Genomic DNA, 19,802 nt, shown 5'->3' on the forward strand with positions numbered 1-19,802 from the left:
ATCAGAGGCTGGAAGCAGTGGGCCTGAGAGTCAAACACCCCTGGAAGGAGGACTTCAGACCACTCAGCCGTGGTGCTTCTTTTTTTTTTTTTAGTTACAAAGTCAGATACACAGAGAGGAGGAGAGACAGAGAGGAAGAGCTTCCGTCCAATGATTCACTCCCCAAGTGACCACAACGGCCGGTGCTGAGCCGATCCGAAGCTGGGAACCAGGAGCCTCTTCCTGGTCTCCCACACGGGTGCAGGGTCCTAAGGCTTTGGGCCGTCCTCGACTGCTTTCCCAGGCCACAAGCAGGGAGCTGGATGGGAAGTGGAGCTGCCGGGATTAGAACCAGTGCCCATATGGGATCCCGGCGTGTTCAAGGCGAGGACTTATAGCCGCTAGGCCACGCCGCTGGGCCCGCCATGGTGTTTCTTAAAGGGGGAGCTCAGTGCCATTGTAGTGGTCGGAGCGGGATGGGGGCAGGCCTGAGCAGTGGATGTCCATTTGGGAGGCAGGACCCCACACTCAAACATCAGCCACTGCTTTCTCAGGCCTTTGGCAGGGAGCTGGATCGGAAGTAGAGCAGCCAGCCTGGGGAAGTGATGCCCATGTGGGATGCTGTCACCACAAATGGCTGTGGCTTCCCTCGCAGCACCACAGTTCTGGCCAAGGTGGGGCTCCTTGTGAGCCTGGCTGGCCCAGGGCAGTCTCCTGCCCCCCCCCACCACCCAAGCAGCCCCTCACGTACTGCTCTTGGGGTCTCTAGAGGGGAGGCAAGGAGTGGGGTTTGGAAAGGCAGTCAGTGGTGGGCCCAGGAAAGGAGGTGTTCCCCTGGTGAGCCCGAGCTGGGACAAGTCTGCTTGGGGGACTCCTGGACTCTGGGTCCCCATATCTGGCCTCATGCAGCCTAGAAATGGGTATGGCGACAGCCCCACCCTGCCAGGCTGCTGAGGCCAGTGTGGGCTCAGGTTGCCCCTGGGCCATGGCAGCAATGACCCAGGCCCTTCCGAGAGAGTGTGCTGGGTCTGTACTCCCTCCCACGCCCACCCCAACACGGGTCAGAAGCTGAGGGTGCAGCAGAACTGGGCATTCCTGGCCCAGGGACTGTGCTTGTGCAGGTGCCCTCAGGCGCTGTCCCCAGCTGGGGGCTCACCCATCCCCACAGAGGGGGTGTCCAGATGTGGGCCTGAAACCGGGTGAGGATGCTGGAAGGGCATGTGGTTGGGGTGGGGGGTCGTCTGGGAGAGGGGGACAAAAAGATCCCTTGGGGCAGCTGGGGGAGCTCAGCTCAGTATCGGAGCCCTGAGAAGGCGTGACCCAGGGGCGGAGCACAGGCAGAGGAAAAGGAGTGTGAGGGGACCGGTAGGCAGTGACACAGGTCAGGAGCCCCAGACAAGCTATGGGGACTGTCGGGCTGTGGCCAGGGTTCCACGTTCACAGGGGTGGAGGTCCAGGACCCCTGCTTCCTGTCTTCCCCTGCTGGCTCTGTGCCCAAGCCTGGGGTAGGAGCTTCCTGAATGTGCCGCAGGCTCTGCACACCAGAATCCCCCTGCGCCCAGTGCCCACACAGACCCTGCACACGGTGCTCCCCTCCGCCCACCCCGGGAACGGCCATGCTTGCACACTGGGCGGGCAGAGGGACTGTGAGGTCCCCGAGGCCTTGGAACCAGTGTCAGAGTTGGCCAGCGACCCCCGGCCTGGCTCCTCCTTCCCAGGAACAGGGTGGGGCAGGGCGCCGCAGGTGGACCACTCCCGCAGTGAGGCCTGGAGAAGGCTCTGCCAGGTCTGTCTGGTGTGCCCACAGAGAAGTGCCCAGGGGAAGTTTCCCCAAAGGAAACTTGTGGGTTGAGCCGTAGTTGAAGGGCACCCAGATATGGATACAAAATAATTTATTTAAAAATGCACATCCCAGCCTTAACCCTGCCTGGGGAGCAGGCCTGGTGAAATGTGTGGAAGGAGGCCACCCTGCCCCCTGAAGGGCTAGTACTTCCCCCACCTCCTGGGGGCTGCAGCCCTGCGGTCCATGCGGAGGGGCTGGTCAGTGAGGCTTGGGTCCAGGCACCCAGGCGGGTCTCCCAGGACTCGGGGGTTCTGGCGCATCTGTGGAGCTGCCCAGGCGTGTGGCCCTAGTTGTCAGCCAGCGGTCCAAGGGGGAGGGCGGTGGGGGCGGCGGTGACCACGTGGGGCCGGGAGAGGCAGCGCAGGTTCCCGGTCCTGAGCGCGCACTGCAGGGGCCACAGCGCCAGGCAGCAGAGCAGCAGCAGCAGCACAGACGTGAGCGCCAGGCGCCGCCAGTCCCAGCAGCGAGCCCAGCAGCGGGCCATGCGGCTGCGGCGAGGGACCGGGGCAGCCAGGGGCGGGGCAGGGTCCGGCTTGCTGAGGCCCACGTCCACACACACGAGGCCAGCTGTGGGTGCACCAGGTGGTAGACAGCAGCAGAGCTTGGTGCCTTCCAGCCACACGTGCTCCTCCCGCCGCAGGTGTGCGGGCATCTTGGCTTGCAGCTGGCGGCTGGTGCGCAGGGCCGGGGCCCCAGTGGGCGGCACAGCCGTGGACTGCCGACAGAATGGACAGGGCACAGCGTCCCCCCCAGGGCGGTGAGCAGGTTGGGCGGCTGCAAGCCGGGCCAGGCACTCAAGGCAGAAGACATGGGTACAGGATAGCTCCTTGGGGGTCTTGAAGATGTTGTCATAGCCGGAGAAGCAGATGGAGCACTCCAACGGGGAGGCCACCCTCTCGGAGCCAGGGGTGCCCGGGGACCTGGGGTTGCTGGCCGAACAAGGGGACCTGGGCTCTTGGGGTGTGGGGCTGCTATGGCCGGGGGACGAAACAGCTGTGTGCCACACCTGATGGGCAGATGCCATGGCTCTGAGCTGTGGGGCAGAGACCATCTTGAGTGACCGCAGGCAAAGCGTCTGTGAGGAAAGCCTTACCCTGACCACACTGCGAGAGCAGGGGCAGCGGTCTCAGGAGACCAGGACAGGGAGGGCTAGTATGGTGTTCATGTTCCTGTCGGCCTCTAGGGGTATTCACAGCAATGAGACTGGGCAAGGAACTTAAAGGGGGAGCACAGGGCCCTTTGGGGACATGGCGCTTTGTGGGCAGCTGGGTGGGCCCTGGAACTGGGGGCCAGGCAAAGCTGATTCAGTGCTGGGGGTTCAGAGACAGCCTGAGTGGAGGCCAGGGGCCAGCAGGACCAGCCCGGCTGGCTGGGGGGGAGGGGGTGTCTAATGCAAGGGGAGGGACTCGGGAGCCCCCCTGTCCTTCCCTGACAGGGGTCCCGGAGGTGACCTCTCATGGTGCTGTCAGGTCATCCCTGTGACTCGCAGTCAGGCGGCAACACTGACATCATGAGGGCCCCAGGCATCCAATGTGTGAGGTCACCACATCCTGGGGGGGGGCAGCGGCCACCTCAACACTGCACAGCTAGGGACCCTGGCGCCAGCCTCCCCATCCCCAAGCTCAGGCGGAGCAAGACTTACCTAAGGGCCAGGGCTCAGCGACTCCTGGGCATCGTCCGCTCTGCTGCCACAGCTGGGCTTTGAGGCTCGGGATTCCTTGGCTTCCTTCACGGGGGCGCTGGACTGACCTCTGCTCCACCTGGCAGGTGTCTAACTGGGGCTGGCCAGCTGCTCCGTGCTTGTTGCCTGTCAGGAAGCTGGCGAGTGTTCTTCCAGGAACGTAGCTTAGGTCCAGGTGGTGTCCTCAGGCAGGTGTACTTATACCTTCCAGGTCATGCTGATCAGGGGTGTGGCCCAGCCCTGTGATTGGTCAGGCCCCAGCCTTTCCCTGGTAGGCCAGGTAGCAGGAGGCCGGGGAGCCAGGCATGGTGGAGGGTGGTCAACAAGGCCTGCACAGCTGGCAGGGTCTGACCATGAGTTAGGGTCATGGACCAACAGCCATCCCGAGGCCAGCCTTGGCTACAGCATCCCCCCCCCAACCTACTGGGCGGGTGTTAGAGGTCAGGGCTGGGCCACTGGTGAGGACCAGTTAGTCAGCCAGTGCTTCTGAGGCTTCCTAGGGTGAGGGGAGGGTTGCGGGGAAGTCCTGGTGGACCAAGGCTGGGAGGGGGCAGGTAGGCTGGGCTGTTTCTGAGGGTCCTCCACTCCATCAGGCACATGGGGCCAGACTCAGGGCTTTGAACGCTACTGCTAGGCCCCACAGGGAGGGGACACAGACGCTTGGGGCCCCCTAGCATCCTGGTGCCCAAAGCCAGAACTCACAGGAGACTGAGGCCTGGGGGTTGGGAGGAGGCAGGGGACAATCCCAGGAAAAGGCTAAGCAGGAGGGACAGTGACCACGGAGTCAGCTGCTGCCTCCAGGAAGGGCCCCTGGGAATAGCTGGGCTCTGAAGTCACTGAGCTCCTTACTGAACACTCAGCACCCTGAGGCTAAGGTGACAGGGCCTGGGGAATGTTCCAGGCCTCACCATTCAGCACGTGGGGCTGAGTCCCTGCCCTTCTCTGTCCCCCAGTGACAGGTAGGTGGCAGGAGCAGCCAGAGCGTGTGGGCGCACACACCTGTGTGCCAGTGCGGCTGAGTACACACACACATGTGGCCAGACGTCACTCGCAGTTCTCTGCCTTGACCTCCAGAGTTTCCCTGGCTGAGGCCCTCACGTATCCCTTTGGACTATGGAGGACTGAGCACTTTTCCCAGGGCTACTAGGTGAAGCCAGGCCAGACCAGTCACTAGGTGTAGCAGCTTGCTGAAGTGCTACGCAGAACAGCACATCCCACAGGGAGGCCAGGGGTCCCAACCCCTTTCACTGCTGACACACCTGGCAGGGAGCACGTGGCAACACATCCAGGCACAGCAGGTGGAGTTCTGGGTGCCTGGCTCTACCTCACCATGCCCCATCTGGTGACTGAAGCCATGGGGGAAGCACTTTCTCCCCAAAATAAATGAACTTTAACAGGGGGGCAGGGCTCTGGGCCAGAGGACCTGGCTCCTCCACACCTGACTCCCTGCTGATGCAGCTGGCAACAACAGGGAAGGATGTCCCAGTTGTCCTAGGCTCCTGCCTTCCGGCTCAGACGCAGCCCCGACCCGCAGGCACTTGGGGAGTGCGTGAGGGGCTGGCGGACCTGGCCCCCTGCCCTTCATGTAAAGAAAGGGAGGAAAGGAGAAAGATAAAGGGGGAAAGGCTAGCGTTGTGACTAAACCGTGTGGGTCCCAGTTCTAGTCTTGGCTGCTCCACTTCCCATCCAGCTGGGAAGAGCAGTAAAATATGGCCCCCAAAGTGCATGGGTCCCTGTACCCACACGGCAGACAGGAAGGAATTTTCACCTCCTGGCTTTGGTCCAGCCCTGGCCACTGTGACCATTCAGGATGAGCTTGCCGATAACAGCTCTCTTCTCTTTTTAAAGATTTATTTTGGTGGGGGGATTCCCAGAGCCTATGAAACTGTCATATAATGCAAAATAATTAATAAATATATATATATATAAATTTATTTTATTTGTATTGGAAAGGCAGGTATACAGAGAGGATCTTCCACCCGATGGTTCACTCCCCAAGCAGCCATGACGACTGGAACTGAGTCAATCCAGAGCCAGGAGCTTCTTCCAGGTCTCCCCATGTGGGTGCAGGGTCCCAAGGCTTTGGGCCGTCCTCGGCTGCTTTCCCAGGCCACAGGCAGGGAGCTGGATGGGAAGTGGAGCTGCCAGGATTAGAACCAGTGCCCATATGGGATCCCAGCATGTTCAAGGCAAGGACTTTAATCGCTACACTATCGCACCGGAACCTGAAGATTTTTTTATTGGAAAGTCAGATCCACAGAGAGAAGACACAAAGATATTCCGTCTGCTGGTTCACTCCTAAAGTGGCCACAGTGACTGGAGCTAAGCTGATCTGGGGCCCGGAGCCTCCTCAGGGTCTCCCATACAGGTGCAGGGTCCCAAGGCTTTGGGTCATCTGCTACAGCTTTCCTAGGCCACAAGCAGGGAATTAGATGGGAAGTGGAGCAGCCAGGACATGAAACAGTATCCATACAGGATCCTGGTGCATATAAGGTGAGGATTTAGCCACCAGGCTGTAGCGCTGAGCCCCGTAACTCTGCTTTTCAGACAAGATGGGGGATGGGGGTGCTGGCAGCTCCAGCCCAGAGACCACTGGCCATGCAGGTCCTGGGGGAGGGAGGGAGCGGGTCCTCTGGGCACCTAGCCAAGCTTCTCCCACGGAGGCCAGACAGGAACAGACTGCACTTACCCTGGGCCACAGGTCCTCCCCTGCCAAGCCGGGCCTTTCTCTGCTACTGAATCTTTGCACTTTTTCCAAATTATTTTATTTGAAAGGTGGCATGTCTCTCATCCACTGGGTTACTCCAATGTCTGCAGCATCTAGGGCTGGGCTGGGCTGGGCTCTGGGTCTCCCACAGGTGGCAGACCCTTGTCTGGAAGCCACTCTCCAGCACAAGAAAAGGGTATAAGCTGCCCCCCAATGCCCCCAGGTGTTTAGGATGAGTCTGAGGGTGGCGGGCCCCTTCTCCCCTCACTGCCACTGCAGGCTGTTCATGTGATCTTGCCAAGCCTGGCTGGTGAAGGTCAGCACCTCCCCAGGGCAGCATGGTGGTGGCAGAGGTGGGGTGGGGGTTATGCTGAGTCTCAGCCTTCCTATCCTCAGAGCCATGAGGAAGTTGGTGTGATGCCAACTTCCAGTGGCACTCCTGCCCACAGCTGGGCGAGCAGATGGTTGGGGGCAGAGGCAGTAGGGCCCTGGCCAGACCCCAAGGGGCACAATGATGCTGCCTTTGCCCAGGAGCTGGCCTCAAAGGCTCTGTCCTCTGCAGGATCCAGGTTCCGGGCCATGCTCTGGGGACAGCTCTCATGGTGGGAGGCCAGGCGAGTAGGGAGCCATGCCTAGAGCCTGGGGCCCCCTGGACAGCTTTGCTGGTAACGCCAGAGCCCAGGCAACTGCATCCTGTGACTGCTGGGAAGGTAGCAGGCTTGGTGTCCCTATTGTAGGCAGCTGTCCCAAAGCCATGTCCTACACAGAAGGGGATCTGTCAGGGTGGCTCAGCCCACCCTGGGCTGCAGGCAGTGAAGCAGCCAGCTGCCATGCCACCTCTTGCTAAGGAGCTGGAGCCCACACCACCTCCCTGGATCAGACTTAGCCAAGGGCATGGCGGGAAGGTGGCTTCATGTGACACCTGTCCCAGGCTCATGGGCACAGCCCCATCACTTGTCACCAGGTCCACATGGTCTCCAGGTCACACATTGCTGATGCGAGCTTCCATCGAGAAGGTTCTTTCTGGGGGCCGCTCACGTCGGATGTACCGTGGCTTCCGTACTGCACGTGATTGGAGGAGCTGGTCAGAGCCGAGCTAGCAGGGGCTAGGAGGGGTGGGGGAAGCTACACAGGGGTCCGCCTCGGACCAGGAGGTGGTCATGCGTGTCCACTAGGCCAGCAGCCACAAGTCAACATCAAGCACCAACCTGGACAGAGGCCAGCTTTCCCTACACTGAGGAGGGTCAAGACTGGGACCATGTGGGTGTGGTTGGCCCAGGGACCCTGCAGGTGTGACAGGCCCAGAGTCCCTGTGTGTGTGTGATGGGTTTAAGAACCCTATATGTGACGGGCCCAGGGTCCCTGTGGGTGTGACGGGCCCAGGGTCCCTGTGTGTGTGTGTGTGTGACGGGCCCAGGATCCCTGTGTGTGTGTGACGGGCCTAGGTCCCCTGTGTGTGTGTGACAGGCCCAGGGTCCCTTTGTGTGTGATGGGCCCAGAGTCCCTGTGTGTGTGTGACGGGCCCAGGGTCCCTGTGTGTGTGTGTGACGGGCCCATGGCCCCTGTGGTTGTGATGGGCCCAGGGTCCCTGTGGGTGTGGTCAGTCCTTTGTCTGAATCAACAGCAGGCTCTGCTGTTTGGATCAAAACCACAGGGTGGCAGCAAATGGAGACAGGGACGACAGGTGGCATGCAGCCCCAGGGCTGGGGTGTGGGAGGAGCCTCCCTGGAGCACTCCTGCCTAGACTGCCACGGCAACCTAGGCTGTGACTCCACAACACAGCTGACAAGTGCCATGTACACAACCAGGGCCTGCCTTGACCAAGCCACTTTGCCCCCCAAAGAGGAGGGGCACAAGCGGGGAAGAGGTCAGGGTCCCGCTCAGCAGGACAAGGGCCTGACCCCATGCTGGACCCCTGGACCCCGGGATGCCCTGTGGGCTGACTGGAGGGATGGCAGGTATTGGCTGGGGTTCTGGAGACCATAGTGCCCCGGGTAGGAGACCCGCTGATGCTGCTGCCCTTACCTGAGGACTGGGGTGCTGGGATCATGGCTGCCTGCAAGGAGGGGTGGTACCATGAGGACCCAGCCGCACTGGGCAGGGGACCCAAGCTGTTCGACCACAGGGGTTGGGGGACAGGAGACAGAGTTACTTACAGCTTCGCCAGGCTGCAGGGCTGGGGCTGGGGAGGAAACCACAGTCACCCTCGGGACCAAGCAGGTGCTTCTGCCCAGCACCCACTGCCAGGCTGTCTGCACCATGCTTCTCCTACACACAGTGACCGTGGACACTGAGCAGAGATGAGCAGTAGGAAGGGCCCCACTGGCACAGGCGTCCCATGCCAGCTCCAAGGGGTCAGCTCCAACCCTCAGGGCCTACAGTGCCCAGAGGCGGCCTCCAAGGCCAAGTGGGGCTCCTTGGGACCCAAGGAGGAAGTCAGAGCCCCACCCACTTCTGGAAGCTCTGAGGGCTCCTGGGGCCAAGACAGCACTTGGGCCCCTCACAGGAAGTGGCCTCTGCTGGTCTGTAGGGTCCTGGGGACCCTAGGGAACCCCTGGCTGGGTGCTCTGGCAGCACTCAGAAGGAAAGCCATACCTCTCTCTCTCCTGAGGAAGATCCGTGGAAACTTACTGGAGCGCTTGAGGTAGAAGAACCCGGCCACCGAGAGGATGAGGCCCGAGCTGATGAGAAAGGTCCCCAGGAAGAGGGCAGCGACCACTGGGGGGCCCCCTGCAAGTGACCAGAGCCCTGAGTGGGGAGGCCCACAGCTCTGGGCCAGCACAGGGACACCCAGACACCAGGGTCTGCCTCTGCCACCTAACCCTCAAACACGTAGCTGTCCAGGTCCTGGCGCCAGGCCTCACTGGTGACTGACCAAGCACTAGCCTCCAGCTCCAGTGTGCATGACAGTGAGGGACAGAGTTCAGGTGCTGATGGCTTAGTCCCCTCCAAGCACCCATCAAAGGATAATGGTCTCCAAGCAGCTGAGTCCCAAGGGTCAGGTGGGCTGCCCTAGGCCAGGTGGGCCAGCAGACAGGCAATCTGCTGCCTGCCAATGAGTAACAACTCCATCCCACAACCCATGGCCAGCTGGTTCTGCCTTCTGGGAACAGAGCCCATGGGGGCTGGGTGTAGGGAAGCTGTACTTCCTGAGGGTCTTGGGGGGTGTGCTGAACCTCCTGAGGGCCTGGGGGTGTGTGCTGAACCTCCTGAGGGCCTGGGGGTGTGTGCTGAACCTCCTGAGGGCCTGGGGGTGTGTGCTGAACCTCCTGAGGGCCTGGGGGTGTGTGTGCTGAACCTCCTGAGGGCCTGGGGGTGTGTGCTGAACCTCCTGAGGGCCTGGGGATGTGTGCTGAACCTCCTGAGGGCCTGGGGGTGTGTGCTGAACCTCCTGAGGGCCTGGGGGTGTGTGCTGTACCTCCTGAGGGCCTGGGGGTGTGTGCTGTATCTCCTGAGGGCCTGGGGGTGTGTGCTGTACCTCCTGAGGGCCTGGGAGTGTGTGCTGAACCTCCTGAGGGCCTGGGTGTGTGTGTGCTGTACCTCCTGAGGGTCTGGGGGTGTGTGCTGTATCTCCTGAGGGCCTGGGGGTGTGTGCTGAACCTCCTGAGGGCCTGGGGGTGTGTGTGCTGTACCTCCTGAGGGCCTGGGGGTGTGTGCTGTACCTCCTGAGGGCCTGGGGGTGTGTGTGCTGTATCTCCTGAGGGCCTGGGGGTGTGTGCTGAACCTCCTGAGGGCCTGGGGGTGTGTGTGCTGTATCTCCTGAGGGCCTGGGGGTGTGTGCTGAACCTCCTGAGGGCCTGGGGGTGTGTGCTGAACCTCCTGAGGGCCTGGGGATGTGTGCTGAACCTCCTGAGGGCCTGGGGGTGTGTGCTGTATCTCCTGAGGGCCTGGGGGTGTGTGCTGAACCTCCTGAGGGCCTGGGGGTGTGTGCTGTACCTCCTGAGGGCCTGGGGGGTGTGTGCTGAACCTCCTGAGGGCCTGGGGGTTTGTGTGCTGTATCTCCTGAGGGCCTGGGGGTGTGTGCTGTACCTCCTGAGGGCCTGGGGGTGTGTGCTGTACCTCCTGAGGGCCTGGGGGTGTGTGCTGAACCTCCTGAGGGCCTGGGGGTGTGTGCTGCACCTCCTGAGGGCCTGGGGGTGTGTGCTGTACCTCCTGAGGGCCTGGCCATGGACGAGGGAGTGGAAGGAGTTGCGTGTGAGAGGCCTGCCCTCCACCACTGCTGGCCCTGCCTCACCTTGTAAACTCCCTGCCCCCATAACAATAGGGGCTGCATGGGCACCAGAGCAGACCACACTGCTATCCACTGGACTCACCCAAGTGTGGCCACCCAGACGTGCCTGCACTCCTGTTCATGGGGAACTCTGTGGTCCGGCCCACAGCTGTGAAGGGAAGAAGTGGGAAGGTGGGTACCCCACCGTGTGCCAGGCCCCCCAAGGCATCTCAAGCAGAATGCAGGGGCTACGGCTGTGGGTGAAGCAGCCCCCGTCCACAGCCACCCCAAATGGAATCAAGACCCCAGAAGTTCACCAGCTGGATGGAGAACAGCTCCAGGGGACAGACGGCTTCTGTACTCAGAGCCACTATGGGCCAGGGCAGTGGCATTCCTGTAGAAGCCCGCCTCAGGTCAGCTCTACAGCTGGAGGGCCTGGGCTCCCCTGCCCACCTCTGCCCCCCTCACTCACCAGGTGCTCAGAGCAGCCCTGAACCTCAGGCTCACCCAGCCCCTTCACGGGCTGACTGGCTGGAGGGCACGGGACCACAACCCCCTGCAGAAGCCATGGAAGAATAAGGGGGTGGGGGCTCCTGTTGCCCACATCCCACCACGCCCAGACCCTGGGCCACACACTGGCACGCATACATGCTCTGGAGGGGTCAAGGCCCCACCCACCAGGTACTGCAGAGTGTCACTAGAGCAGGTGGGCCCAGGAAGCTGACGGATGGGACTTGTGGCAGGTGGCCTGGGAGGCCCAGAGGCTGATCACACAGGATGTGGAACCAGGTGGCCTTGGGAAGGGACCACCCTGCAGCATCCAGTGAGGTGTGAGCGCAGGCAGCAGTGCTGGGCTCTGCCCATGACTGGCGGACCTACCTGGCCCACAGAGGCTTGTGCCTGGGCAGGTGCTGTTGATGCCCACCACGTCCACACAGCATTTGGGTCGCTGGGCCTGCGGGGCAGAGGGAGGATTCGAGATGACACAGCAGGAACCCAGCCTGAGCCCACCCGAAGGGGCTCCCCTCTGGCATCTCAACACACAGGGTACCAGGGAACCATTCTCCCCGTAGGACAAGCCAGGGAGAACCTCAGCGGCTGCCAGGGTTGCAGGTAGGGGTAGACCCAGACAAGGTGACTGTCCAGAAGGATGACAGTCACCTGGTTACCGCACAGAGTCACCACCCCTCAACTCCCCTTCAGGAGCTTCCCTTCAGGGAAGGGGCCAGGCATGTACAGCAAGATACCAAGTAGGGGCACGGTATCCTACAGAGCTTCTGCCCCAAGGTCTGGGTTCAGGACCACACCCCAAACTAGGCATTTGATCACTGAGAGACCAGTGGGTGAAGGGGACTCTAAAACATCCCCCATGGGGTCCTGCAGGCGGGCCAAAGTCCCAGGTTCCTGAACCCTGCTTGAGGCCACAGAACCAACAGAAGGCACTTCTGAGTGTCAAGGCCACAGGAAAGCAGGCACTCAGTCTGGTGAGGCACACCTCGGCACCTGTGCCCATCTCACTGAACTGAGAACATACAGGCAGCCCAGGATAGGAAACTCACATGCTTTTTTCCTGGAGGCTAGTTGCTAATGCATCAATTCTGAGCCTGGTGCTGGGTCCCACCTCACATGGGGACCTCCAGGTGGTGGTGCTCCCTGCCCACCCTCCAGGCCTCCCTGGGGAGCTGGGATTCAGGGCCCTTCCGCACGTGAGTGGGCGTCCCCGGCCACTGACAGAGCCAGCAGCAGCAACTGCCCCATGCCTGGTGTTCCTTAGTGGGTATCTCTCAGTCAGAGACCCAAAACTGGGCAGCTGGACCGCAGTGCCACTCTGAGCTGGAGCAGGTGTTACAAAGTACAGGCCCCACTCAGGAGGAGCCAGGCCAGGCCAGTGTCCTAGGGGAACTCGTGGACACTGACAGGGTGACCACGGGGCTGGGCTTCTGTCCTCCAGATCTGAGCACACTGGGTGGTGATGGTAACTGAGGGACAGGGAGTGGGCACAGCCAGTGGTCCTGCTCTGCCCCTGTGCAGCCCCAGCTCAATGTCCACTGAAATACCAGCATCCACAGGCACCCCTTGGAGCCATATAGCTCTTGCCAGTGTTAGCAGAGAGAAACTTCCCTACAACAGGGGGCACCCCAAGGACAGAGCAGAGGAGCTGAGTGATGTGAGGTACGCATTGCTGGCCTCTGACCCTTAAAGGAACCCAGTGAGCCTCCCTGGAGTAGGGGTCCCAGCGGTACCCCGGCTGAAGGGAGACACCCCTCTAGGGTTAACAATCTAAGCAGGACAGGGCCACCTACCAGGCTGTCTGTGGACGTGCCAGCTGCTCCCACCAGAAGCCCAGCCAGGAGCACAAGGCGCAGCAGAGCCATGCCAGGGGGCACGAGGAGGGTGGGGCCTGAAAGGTGGAATGGGCGGGTAAGGCGGAAGGCAGTGCCCAGCTGTCTGGGTCTGGAGGGTGGTGGCTGGGCCTGAGCAAAGGGGGCCTTACCTGCCCTGCAGGACGAGTGCTGCAGACATCAGATCCTCCCCGCCCGTGGCGGTCAGTGGTCAACTAAGCGCCTGGAAGTTCATGGGACCCACCCGTGCCCAGCTCCAAGGCCTGCAAGTCAAGTGGCAGATGAGGTGCCATGAGGGTCCCTCTGGACGGACCCTGCCCAAACAGTGCAGGGTCTTGGAGCCGAGTTCATCTTTCCTCTCAAGGCACAGTCCCACTCTGGGGACATCCCACTGGCTGCAGGGCGAAGCAGGGAAGCATCACCTCGAGCGACGGGGTCAGTGTCCTTGAGCAGTCAGCCGTAACACTGCAGCAGGCAGGCTGTGCCATGGGGTGGTGGGCAGGAGTGCAGGCAGGCAGCATGTGCCCTGTGCTTGGCACCAGAGAGCCTCCCCCGGGCTTGTAACATGATGGTCAGCAGACACAGAGCTGCCAGTTGCCCTAAGGACTGGGCTGGGCCAAGCTGGGGGCCAGGGACTCCAGTCAGGTCTCCCAGTAGATGGCAGCCCCTGCTGCCTCTCCATGGCGACTCACCAGAATGCAGGCAGCCACTACTCGGGAAGTCTAGTCGTCTCAAACAGGGTGACCTGAGTACAGCCACAGAGATGCTGCAAGCTGTAGGTGGGTGGGCACCTGCAGGGGACCACACTGACGCCCCACAGTGTGGCACCTGGGCTCTGGCTCCAGCCTGTCAATGCAAACCCCACCGCAGTTGTCAGGGTGCGTGCCCAGGGTCCAGGGAGACTCCAGAGTGCCTCCGGTGAAGGTCCCGTTGGGCCAGGCTCTGTCCTGGGCTCTGCCAAGCAGGTCCCCTTCCTAGCTCCGGTGCTAGCTGCTAAATTTCTGGCACCTTCTGCTGAGGTGGAAGCAACACACCAAGTGCTTGGGCCCTGCCACCCGCGCTGGAGACTGGATGGGTCTCCTGGCTCTACCAGACTGGCTGTATGCGCACCTGGGGAGTGAACCGGGGAAAGGGAGATTCCACCCCACCCATTACCAGCTTTCAAATGCAGAGGAATCAAAGGGTCTTGGCGTGGGTGCCCAGAGGGCATCTTCCTCGCACATGGAGATGCCAGAGTTCAGCCAAGGCAGATCCTGGGAGGCCCAGTGACCGGCTTCCCACACCCACACGCAAGACCAGGATTAGACCCAGATTCCGGCTTCACCCCAGCATAGTCCTGGCTGCTGTGGGCACAGGATGAGAGCTTTCTCTCTCACTCTGTCCCCTTCTCTCTGAGCAGGGTCAGGAACTGACAGGGTTGCCAGTCACCCCCATGGACCCCCTAATTCTGACACATGACTCTGTCCTTTAAAGGTGCAGATCACCGGGCCCGGCGGCGTGGCCTAGCGGCTAAAGTCCTCGCCTTGAAAGCCCCGGGATCCCATATGGGCACCGGTTCTAATCCTGGCAGCTCCACTTCCCATCCAGCTCCCTGCTTGTGGCCTGGGAGAGCAGTCGAGGACGGCCCAAAGCTTTGGGACCCTGCACCCGCGTGGGAGACCAGGAAGAGGTTCCTGGTCCTGGCATTGGATTGGCGCGTACCGGCCCGTTGCGGGTCAGTTGGGGAGTGAAACATCGGATGGAAGATCTTCCTGTCTCTCCTCCTCTCTGTATATCCGGCTTTCCAATAATAATAATAAAATCTTTAAAAAAAAAAAAAAAAACTAAACAAATTAGACAGCTGGAAACACCTTCAACCCCATAAAATACCTTAAAAAACCCAAGCCTGGGGCCCAGCATGATGGCTCAATTAATTAATCCTCTCTGGCAAGCACCAGTCTGTGTCCTGGCTGTTCCACTTCCCACCCAGCTCCCTGCCCAAAGTCTTGGGACCCTGTACCCAAGTGGGAGACCCAGAGAAAGTTCCTGGCTCCTGGCTTTAAATTGGCTCAGCTCTGGGTGTTTCTGCCATTTGGGGAGCAAACCAGCCAATGGAAGACCTTTCTGTCTCTCCTCTCTGTGAATCTGGCTTTCCAATAATAAATAAACCTTAAAGGAAAAAAAAAAAAGAAAAAAACCCACTGCCACAGACAGGCAGGCTGGGAGGTCCCGGCCAAGCACCACCAGCCTCCATCCTGCAGGGCTCAGTCCAGGCAAGACACCAGATAAAAGCCAGAGGTTCAAAAGAGAGTCAGCCACATGCCAAGGAAATGTAGTTCACAGCTGCATTAGATAGAAAGGGTACGAGAAAACTCGCAACAGTTCATTCTTCAACTGCTGAGAGAGGAGGGAGGGAGAGCAAGCCAGGTGTGAGAGCCCAACACTGTGCCGGCAGGGGCTGGAGGCCAGGAGCTGCCCCGACTTCCCAGGTGGGCAGCAGAGACCCAGGCACCTGGCCTTGGGCGCTGCCTCCCTGGGCCAGTTGCCCAGAGAGCACTGCACACATGACCAGCTTCTGAGAAACTGTCACACTTTTTTTTTTAAGATTTATTATTTTTTAATTCTAAAAGGCAATTACAAAGATCTTCCACCTGCTGTATTACTCTCCAAATGGCCACAATGGCGAGAGCTGAGCCAGGCTGGAGCCAGGAACTGTTCCAGGTCTCCCACATGTGCAGGGTCTCAAGGCCTCAGGTCATTTTCCACTGTTTTCCCAGGCCGTAAGCAGGAAGCTGGATGGGGAGTGTCCAGGGCTCAGACCAGTGCCCATATGGGATGCCTGTGCTGTGTTTGTGGCACCACATGGGTCCCTGAAACACAGTTTTTACAACAAAAGCCCACTAATGGACCCAAAGGTGCAGTACTGGGTGTAAGCCCTACCTAAGTTCATCAACAAACTGATGCTTTGCCAGCAAATTCCAGCAGGCTCCGTCTTCTTTTGACAAGCAGTTGAAATACAAATGGAAAAAGACTGGAATACTCCAAGCAATAAAAGAATGGAAAGGCTCAGGGCCACAGTTTCCCAGGGTGCGGTGGCCTGGCTGCCCTGCTGCCAGCTCAGGTACCTAAGAGCCGGATAGATGCCAGCTCCCGGCTCTGGCCTGGCCAGCCATGGGGGGTGAAGTATGGATGGGAGATCTCTCTCTCTCTCTGCCTCAAAAAACAAACCCTTAAACACCACCACCACAACGGAACAAACAGGTCAACGCAACAAGCAGTCCAGCAATGGAGTAAACTGACAGGCCACCCCAGGGAAAGTGGCAGCTGCTCGAAGGCCAAATGCAACAACCAAACCTAGGAAACTTCTGGAAGAAAACGCCTGTCTCCCCACAGTTTCTGGTAGGGCAGGACACACTGGGAGAACTGCACCAAGGGCGTGCCAGTGGGAAGGGGTGGCCAGGTGCTTGGGTCCCTGCACCCACATGGGAGGCCGGGCTGATGCTCCTGGTCCAGCCGCTGTGGCCATCCACAGTGCAAACCAAAGGTTACACAACCTCTCGCTCAGCAACCTTGCTTTTTCAGACAAAGAAATAAATCTGTAAAAGATAAAGATTCATTCATTTATTTGAAAGCACAGTAATATGGGAAGGAGATACCTGCTGGTTCACTCCCCAAGTGACTAGAACGGCCAGTCCAAAGCCAGGAGCTCCCCAGGGTGCAGCCCAAGGCCGGTCCAGGGGCTCCCCGGGGTGCAGCCCAAGGCCTGTCCCCCGAAGCTATCCCATAACTGTTAGCAGGGAGCTGGGCTGGAAGCCCCCGGGGAGGCGGGCGCTGCAGGGCGTCCACGAGCACAGCTGACTACCAACCCCAGGTGCGCGCGGCTCGCGAGCGGACTGGGCGGCCACTGCGCTCGCAGGGGGCTTTGCTGTGGCAGGGAAGGGTGGACAATGGGCGGCGCGGGGCGGTCATCTCCACAGCCGCAAGGCCGCCGCCCGGAGGAGGAGGTCGCGGTCCCCTCTGGGGGAGAACCCTGCACCCCAGGCGCTTTGCAGGGCGCACCGGGGCCAGCAGACGGACCAGGCCTGCGGCGGTCGCGGGCCCGGCCTGCGGCGGTCGCGGGCCCGGCCTGCGGGGACACTGCCAGCGCTGCTTCCGCGAGCTCGCGGCCGACACCGAGGGCCCCGGCGACCTCTCCAAGGACCTCGGGATTTTCGCGACAGAAATGGGCACGGAAAGTGAGCCCCGCGGCGCGGTCTGGCGGCTACCGTCCCACCACCCACAGCCCTCGGGGCCAGCCACGGCACGCCTACACTCCCGAAGCGGAAGGACGCACGGCACCGCCAGCCGGCCTCCGATCCCTCCCGGCCCTCCCGACGCGCAGCCCCAACGGGCTGAAGCCTCCCGCCCGCCGCAGGGCCCACACTCACGCCAGCGCCCTTCGGGCTCCTCTTTCGTAACCCCCGCCCTTCGAGTGACCACGCCGAGCCCCCTGGGACTTGTAGTCTCCCCTCCCGCCCCAGCCTGGGTGCCTAGGGGCGTAACTGACAGCAGAAAACTACAAGTCCCAGCAGGTCCCGCAAAAGTCCGCCGAACAAGTCGTTCCGGCAGAGATTCTCGCGAGGTTGCGAGAGGCGCGAGCAGAGCAGCACGGGAAGTGTAGGCTAGCGCCCCCGGCGAGACAGAAAGAACTACTTTACCCAGGACTACTCTCGCGGAAGTCGTCTGAGCGTTGCTAGGAGACCGGGAGCCAGCGCTGCCTGAGACCTGCGGGGCCGGAGAGCGGGAACCGGGGCCGGGGCCAGCGGCTCGTCCTGAGAGGGCCCGGGCGCTGCTTTGTGGGTCGTGGGCGAAGCCCTCTTGGGCAAGGCCCGCGGCGTGGTCGCTTTTCTCAGCCAGGCGGTAACGAGCGCTCCTGGGGCACTGTTAAGGTTAGGCGAGCAGGTGCGTGTCTTTCAAAGCCAAAGTTCACATTGTGTTGTGGTCTAGGTTTTAGGCCAAATATCTATTTCTTAGGTTCTTGCCTTTTACTTAAAAAGCATGTTAAGCACAGGCACCTTAAACAAGTGGTGAAGCTTATTCAGAGGCTGAGGAGGTAAGAGCTTGATGCTTTTTGTTCTTAGGGAAGAGACATAGCTCCCATTTGCTGTGAGTGCCTGCAGTCGAAGGACGCCCTCCTGGCGCTGGGGCTGTGATAGGCCTTGCGAGGAGAGTGGCCAGTAGCAGGGCAGCCCCGGCCGCCCCACACAGGTGACTGACCGCTGATGCACGGGTGGGTGAGAACCGCAGACAAAGTGCGGCTTCCAGCGCTTCCAGACGCGTGACCCTGCCCGAGCTGCACGCCTGGACCCTGTCAGTTGGACACTCCCCAGTTTCACCTTCTGGACTTGGCCAAGCAGGCCTGTGGCTTCTTTGTGATGGGCGTGTGTGCTGTGTGCAGGGCAGTGGGAGTTGGGGTCTCAGGCAGGGGTACAGCATGGTGCCGTCCACTGTTAAGGAGGACGGGGCTTGCTGAAGGTACATGCTGGCGCCCACGTGGGCCCAGCTGCAGCAGCTGCCATTGTGTCTCAGTCTGGGGTCCCGGCACCTAGCACTGCACAGCCGGTCAGCTGCCGCCGTCACCAGGGTAACGGAGCCCCTGGTGCAAGGACAGGCCTGACCATCTACATGAGCTGTTCCGTGAGAGAAGGATGACAGAGGCAGTAGGCCGACCTTGCTGGAGCCGGGGCCCCACCTGCCCTGCTGTCTTGCAGGCTGGCATGAGGCTGTGTGGGCAGCACCCCACTTAGACTCACAAGAGGCATGTCTGGAAGAGGCCTCCAGGGACAGCCCGGGCCGTGGCCATAACCAGGGCTGAGGGTAGCAGGCATTCAGGGGCCCAGCTGAGATGGGGAAGGGTCCCTTGGGCAGTGAGGTCACTGTGGCATCCAGAAGTCTCACCCCAGTGGTCTCCTGGCCCCAGCAGAATGGGGCCGAGAGCGCCCCCACAAGGAGCCTGGCACAAACTGCAGCACAGAGCTAGCCCAAGACAGGGTGGCTCTTCCTTTGGGGCGCTGTGGACATGCCCAGGGAAGCCAGTAGACCTGGACTTTTTATTTTGTAAGATTTATTATTTAGTTGAAAGCTGAAGGAAGAGAAAGAGAGGAGAGAGAGATCGTTGGTGTGGGCCAACTTGGTTCATTTCCCCAAACGGCCACAACAGCTCGGGCAGGGCCCTCCCAAAGCCAGCGGCCAGGAGTCTCCGTGAGCCCATCTGGTGCTCTTCAGGCTTGGGGGCCGGGAGCAGGGTCCGAGGCCGAGCAGCCAGGATGCAGACCACACTAATGTGGATGCTGGTGTGGCAGGTGGCAGCTCAGCCTGCTGTGCCACGGGCCGGCACCAACTTCCCTATGCCTTATTTCCAGAGTTTTCTTTATTTGAAAGAATTACCGAGAGAGTATGTACACACAAGCTTTTTCAACTGCTGGTTCACTCCCCAAATGGCTGTAACGGCCTGGGTCAAGCGGGGTGGAAGCCAGTAGCTGCATCCTGCTCTCCCATGGACTTGGCCCATTCTCTGCTGCCTTCCCAGGCCATTAGCAGGGAGCTGGACTGCAAGTGGAGCAGCTTGGATTTGAACAGGAGACGATATGGGGCACTGGAGGCAGCTTTACCTGTTGTAGGCTCCTGACAAGCCCAGAACTGAGCTGTCCTGAGGGCCCTGGCGGGTTAGCACACGGCCTCCCCAGCTTCCTGCCTGCATTCTTGCTTTTTTTCATGTCACCTTTCTGGCCGTTCGCAGCAGAGACCAGGCCACAGGGCCTGCATGGCCTCTGTAGCGGTCCTCCGGACACTGGCAGCCGCGGGTTCCAGCAGGCTTGGGGAAGCCCACCGTAGGCTGCAATCCACGCAGGGGCCATGCTGAGGTGCAGAGCTCACTGTGGCCAGCAGGTAGCACAGCCCCTTGCTGCCCGCACTGCTAGAGCCTGAGACTTCTTGGGAGGGTCCAGAGGATGATGCCAGCGCTGGACAGGGCATGCCGGGCCGTGGTGGCCAGCAGAGGCTGCATCAGGTGCGGGCGCAGC

General features: G+C 60.8%; 2 protein-coding genes across 5 annotated transcripts; both read right to left on the minus strand.

The window, feature by feature from the left end:
• Positions 1 to 2,084: 2,084 nt before the first annotated feature.
• Positions 2,085 to 3,595, minus strand: RNF223 (ring finger protein 223). Its single transcript, XM_058660749.1, has 2 exons — positions 3,465 to 3,595; positions 2,085 to 2,855 (listed from the first exon to the last, which is right to left on the minus strand). Exon 2 carries the CDS (start codon positions 2,844 to 2,846, stop codon positions 2,109 to 2,111), a length of 738 nt encoding a protein of 245 aa, XP_058516732.1. The 5' UTR covers positions 2,847 to 2,855; positions 3,465 to 3,595; the 3' UTR covers positions 2,085 to 2,108.
• A 3,050-nt stretch (positions 3,596 to 6,645) lies between these two features.
• C2H1orf159 (chromosome 2 C1orf159 homolog) lies at positions 6,646 to 17,397 on the minus strand. Of its 4 annotated transcripts, none has more exons than XM_058660751.1 (10): positions 17,288 to 17,397; positions 12,915 to 13,025; positions 12,724 to 12,821; positions 11,300 to 11,375; positions 10,524 to 10,589; positions 8,806 to 8,958; positions 8,367 to 8,392; positions 8,236 to 8,266; positions 7,165 to 7,272; positions 6,648 to 6,969 (listed from the first exon to the last, which is right to left on the minus strand). In XM_058660751.1, exons 3-9 carry the CDS (start codon positions 12,793 to 12,795, stop codon positions 7,193 to 7,195), a joined length of 504 nt encoding a protein of 167 aa, XP_058516734.1. In that variant the 5' UTR covers positions 12,796 to 12,821; positions 12,915 to 13,025; positions 17,288 to 17,397; the 3' UTR covers positions 6,648 to 6,969; positions 7,165 to 7,192. The 4 variants fall into 4 exon arrangements, with proteins under 4 accessions (XP_058516735.1, XP_058516734.1, XP_058516733.1 ...); XM_058660750.1 differs by having other exon boundaries at positions 17,169 to 17,294; XM_004599546.2 differs by having other exon boundaries at positions 6,655 to 6,969; positions 8,806 to 8,940; positions 17,169 to 17,294.
• Positions 17,398 to 19,802: the final 2,405 nt, after the last annotated feature.

The sequence above is a fragment of the Ochotona princeps genome, chromosome 2 (assembly GCF_030435755.1).
Source record: "Ochotona princeps isolate mOchPri1 chromosome 2, mOchPri1.hap1, whole genome shotgun sequence".
Taxonomy (NCBI): Eukaryota; Metazoa; Chordata; class Mammalia; order Lagomorpha; family Ochotonidae; genus Ochotona; species Ochotona princeps.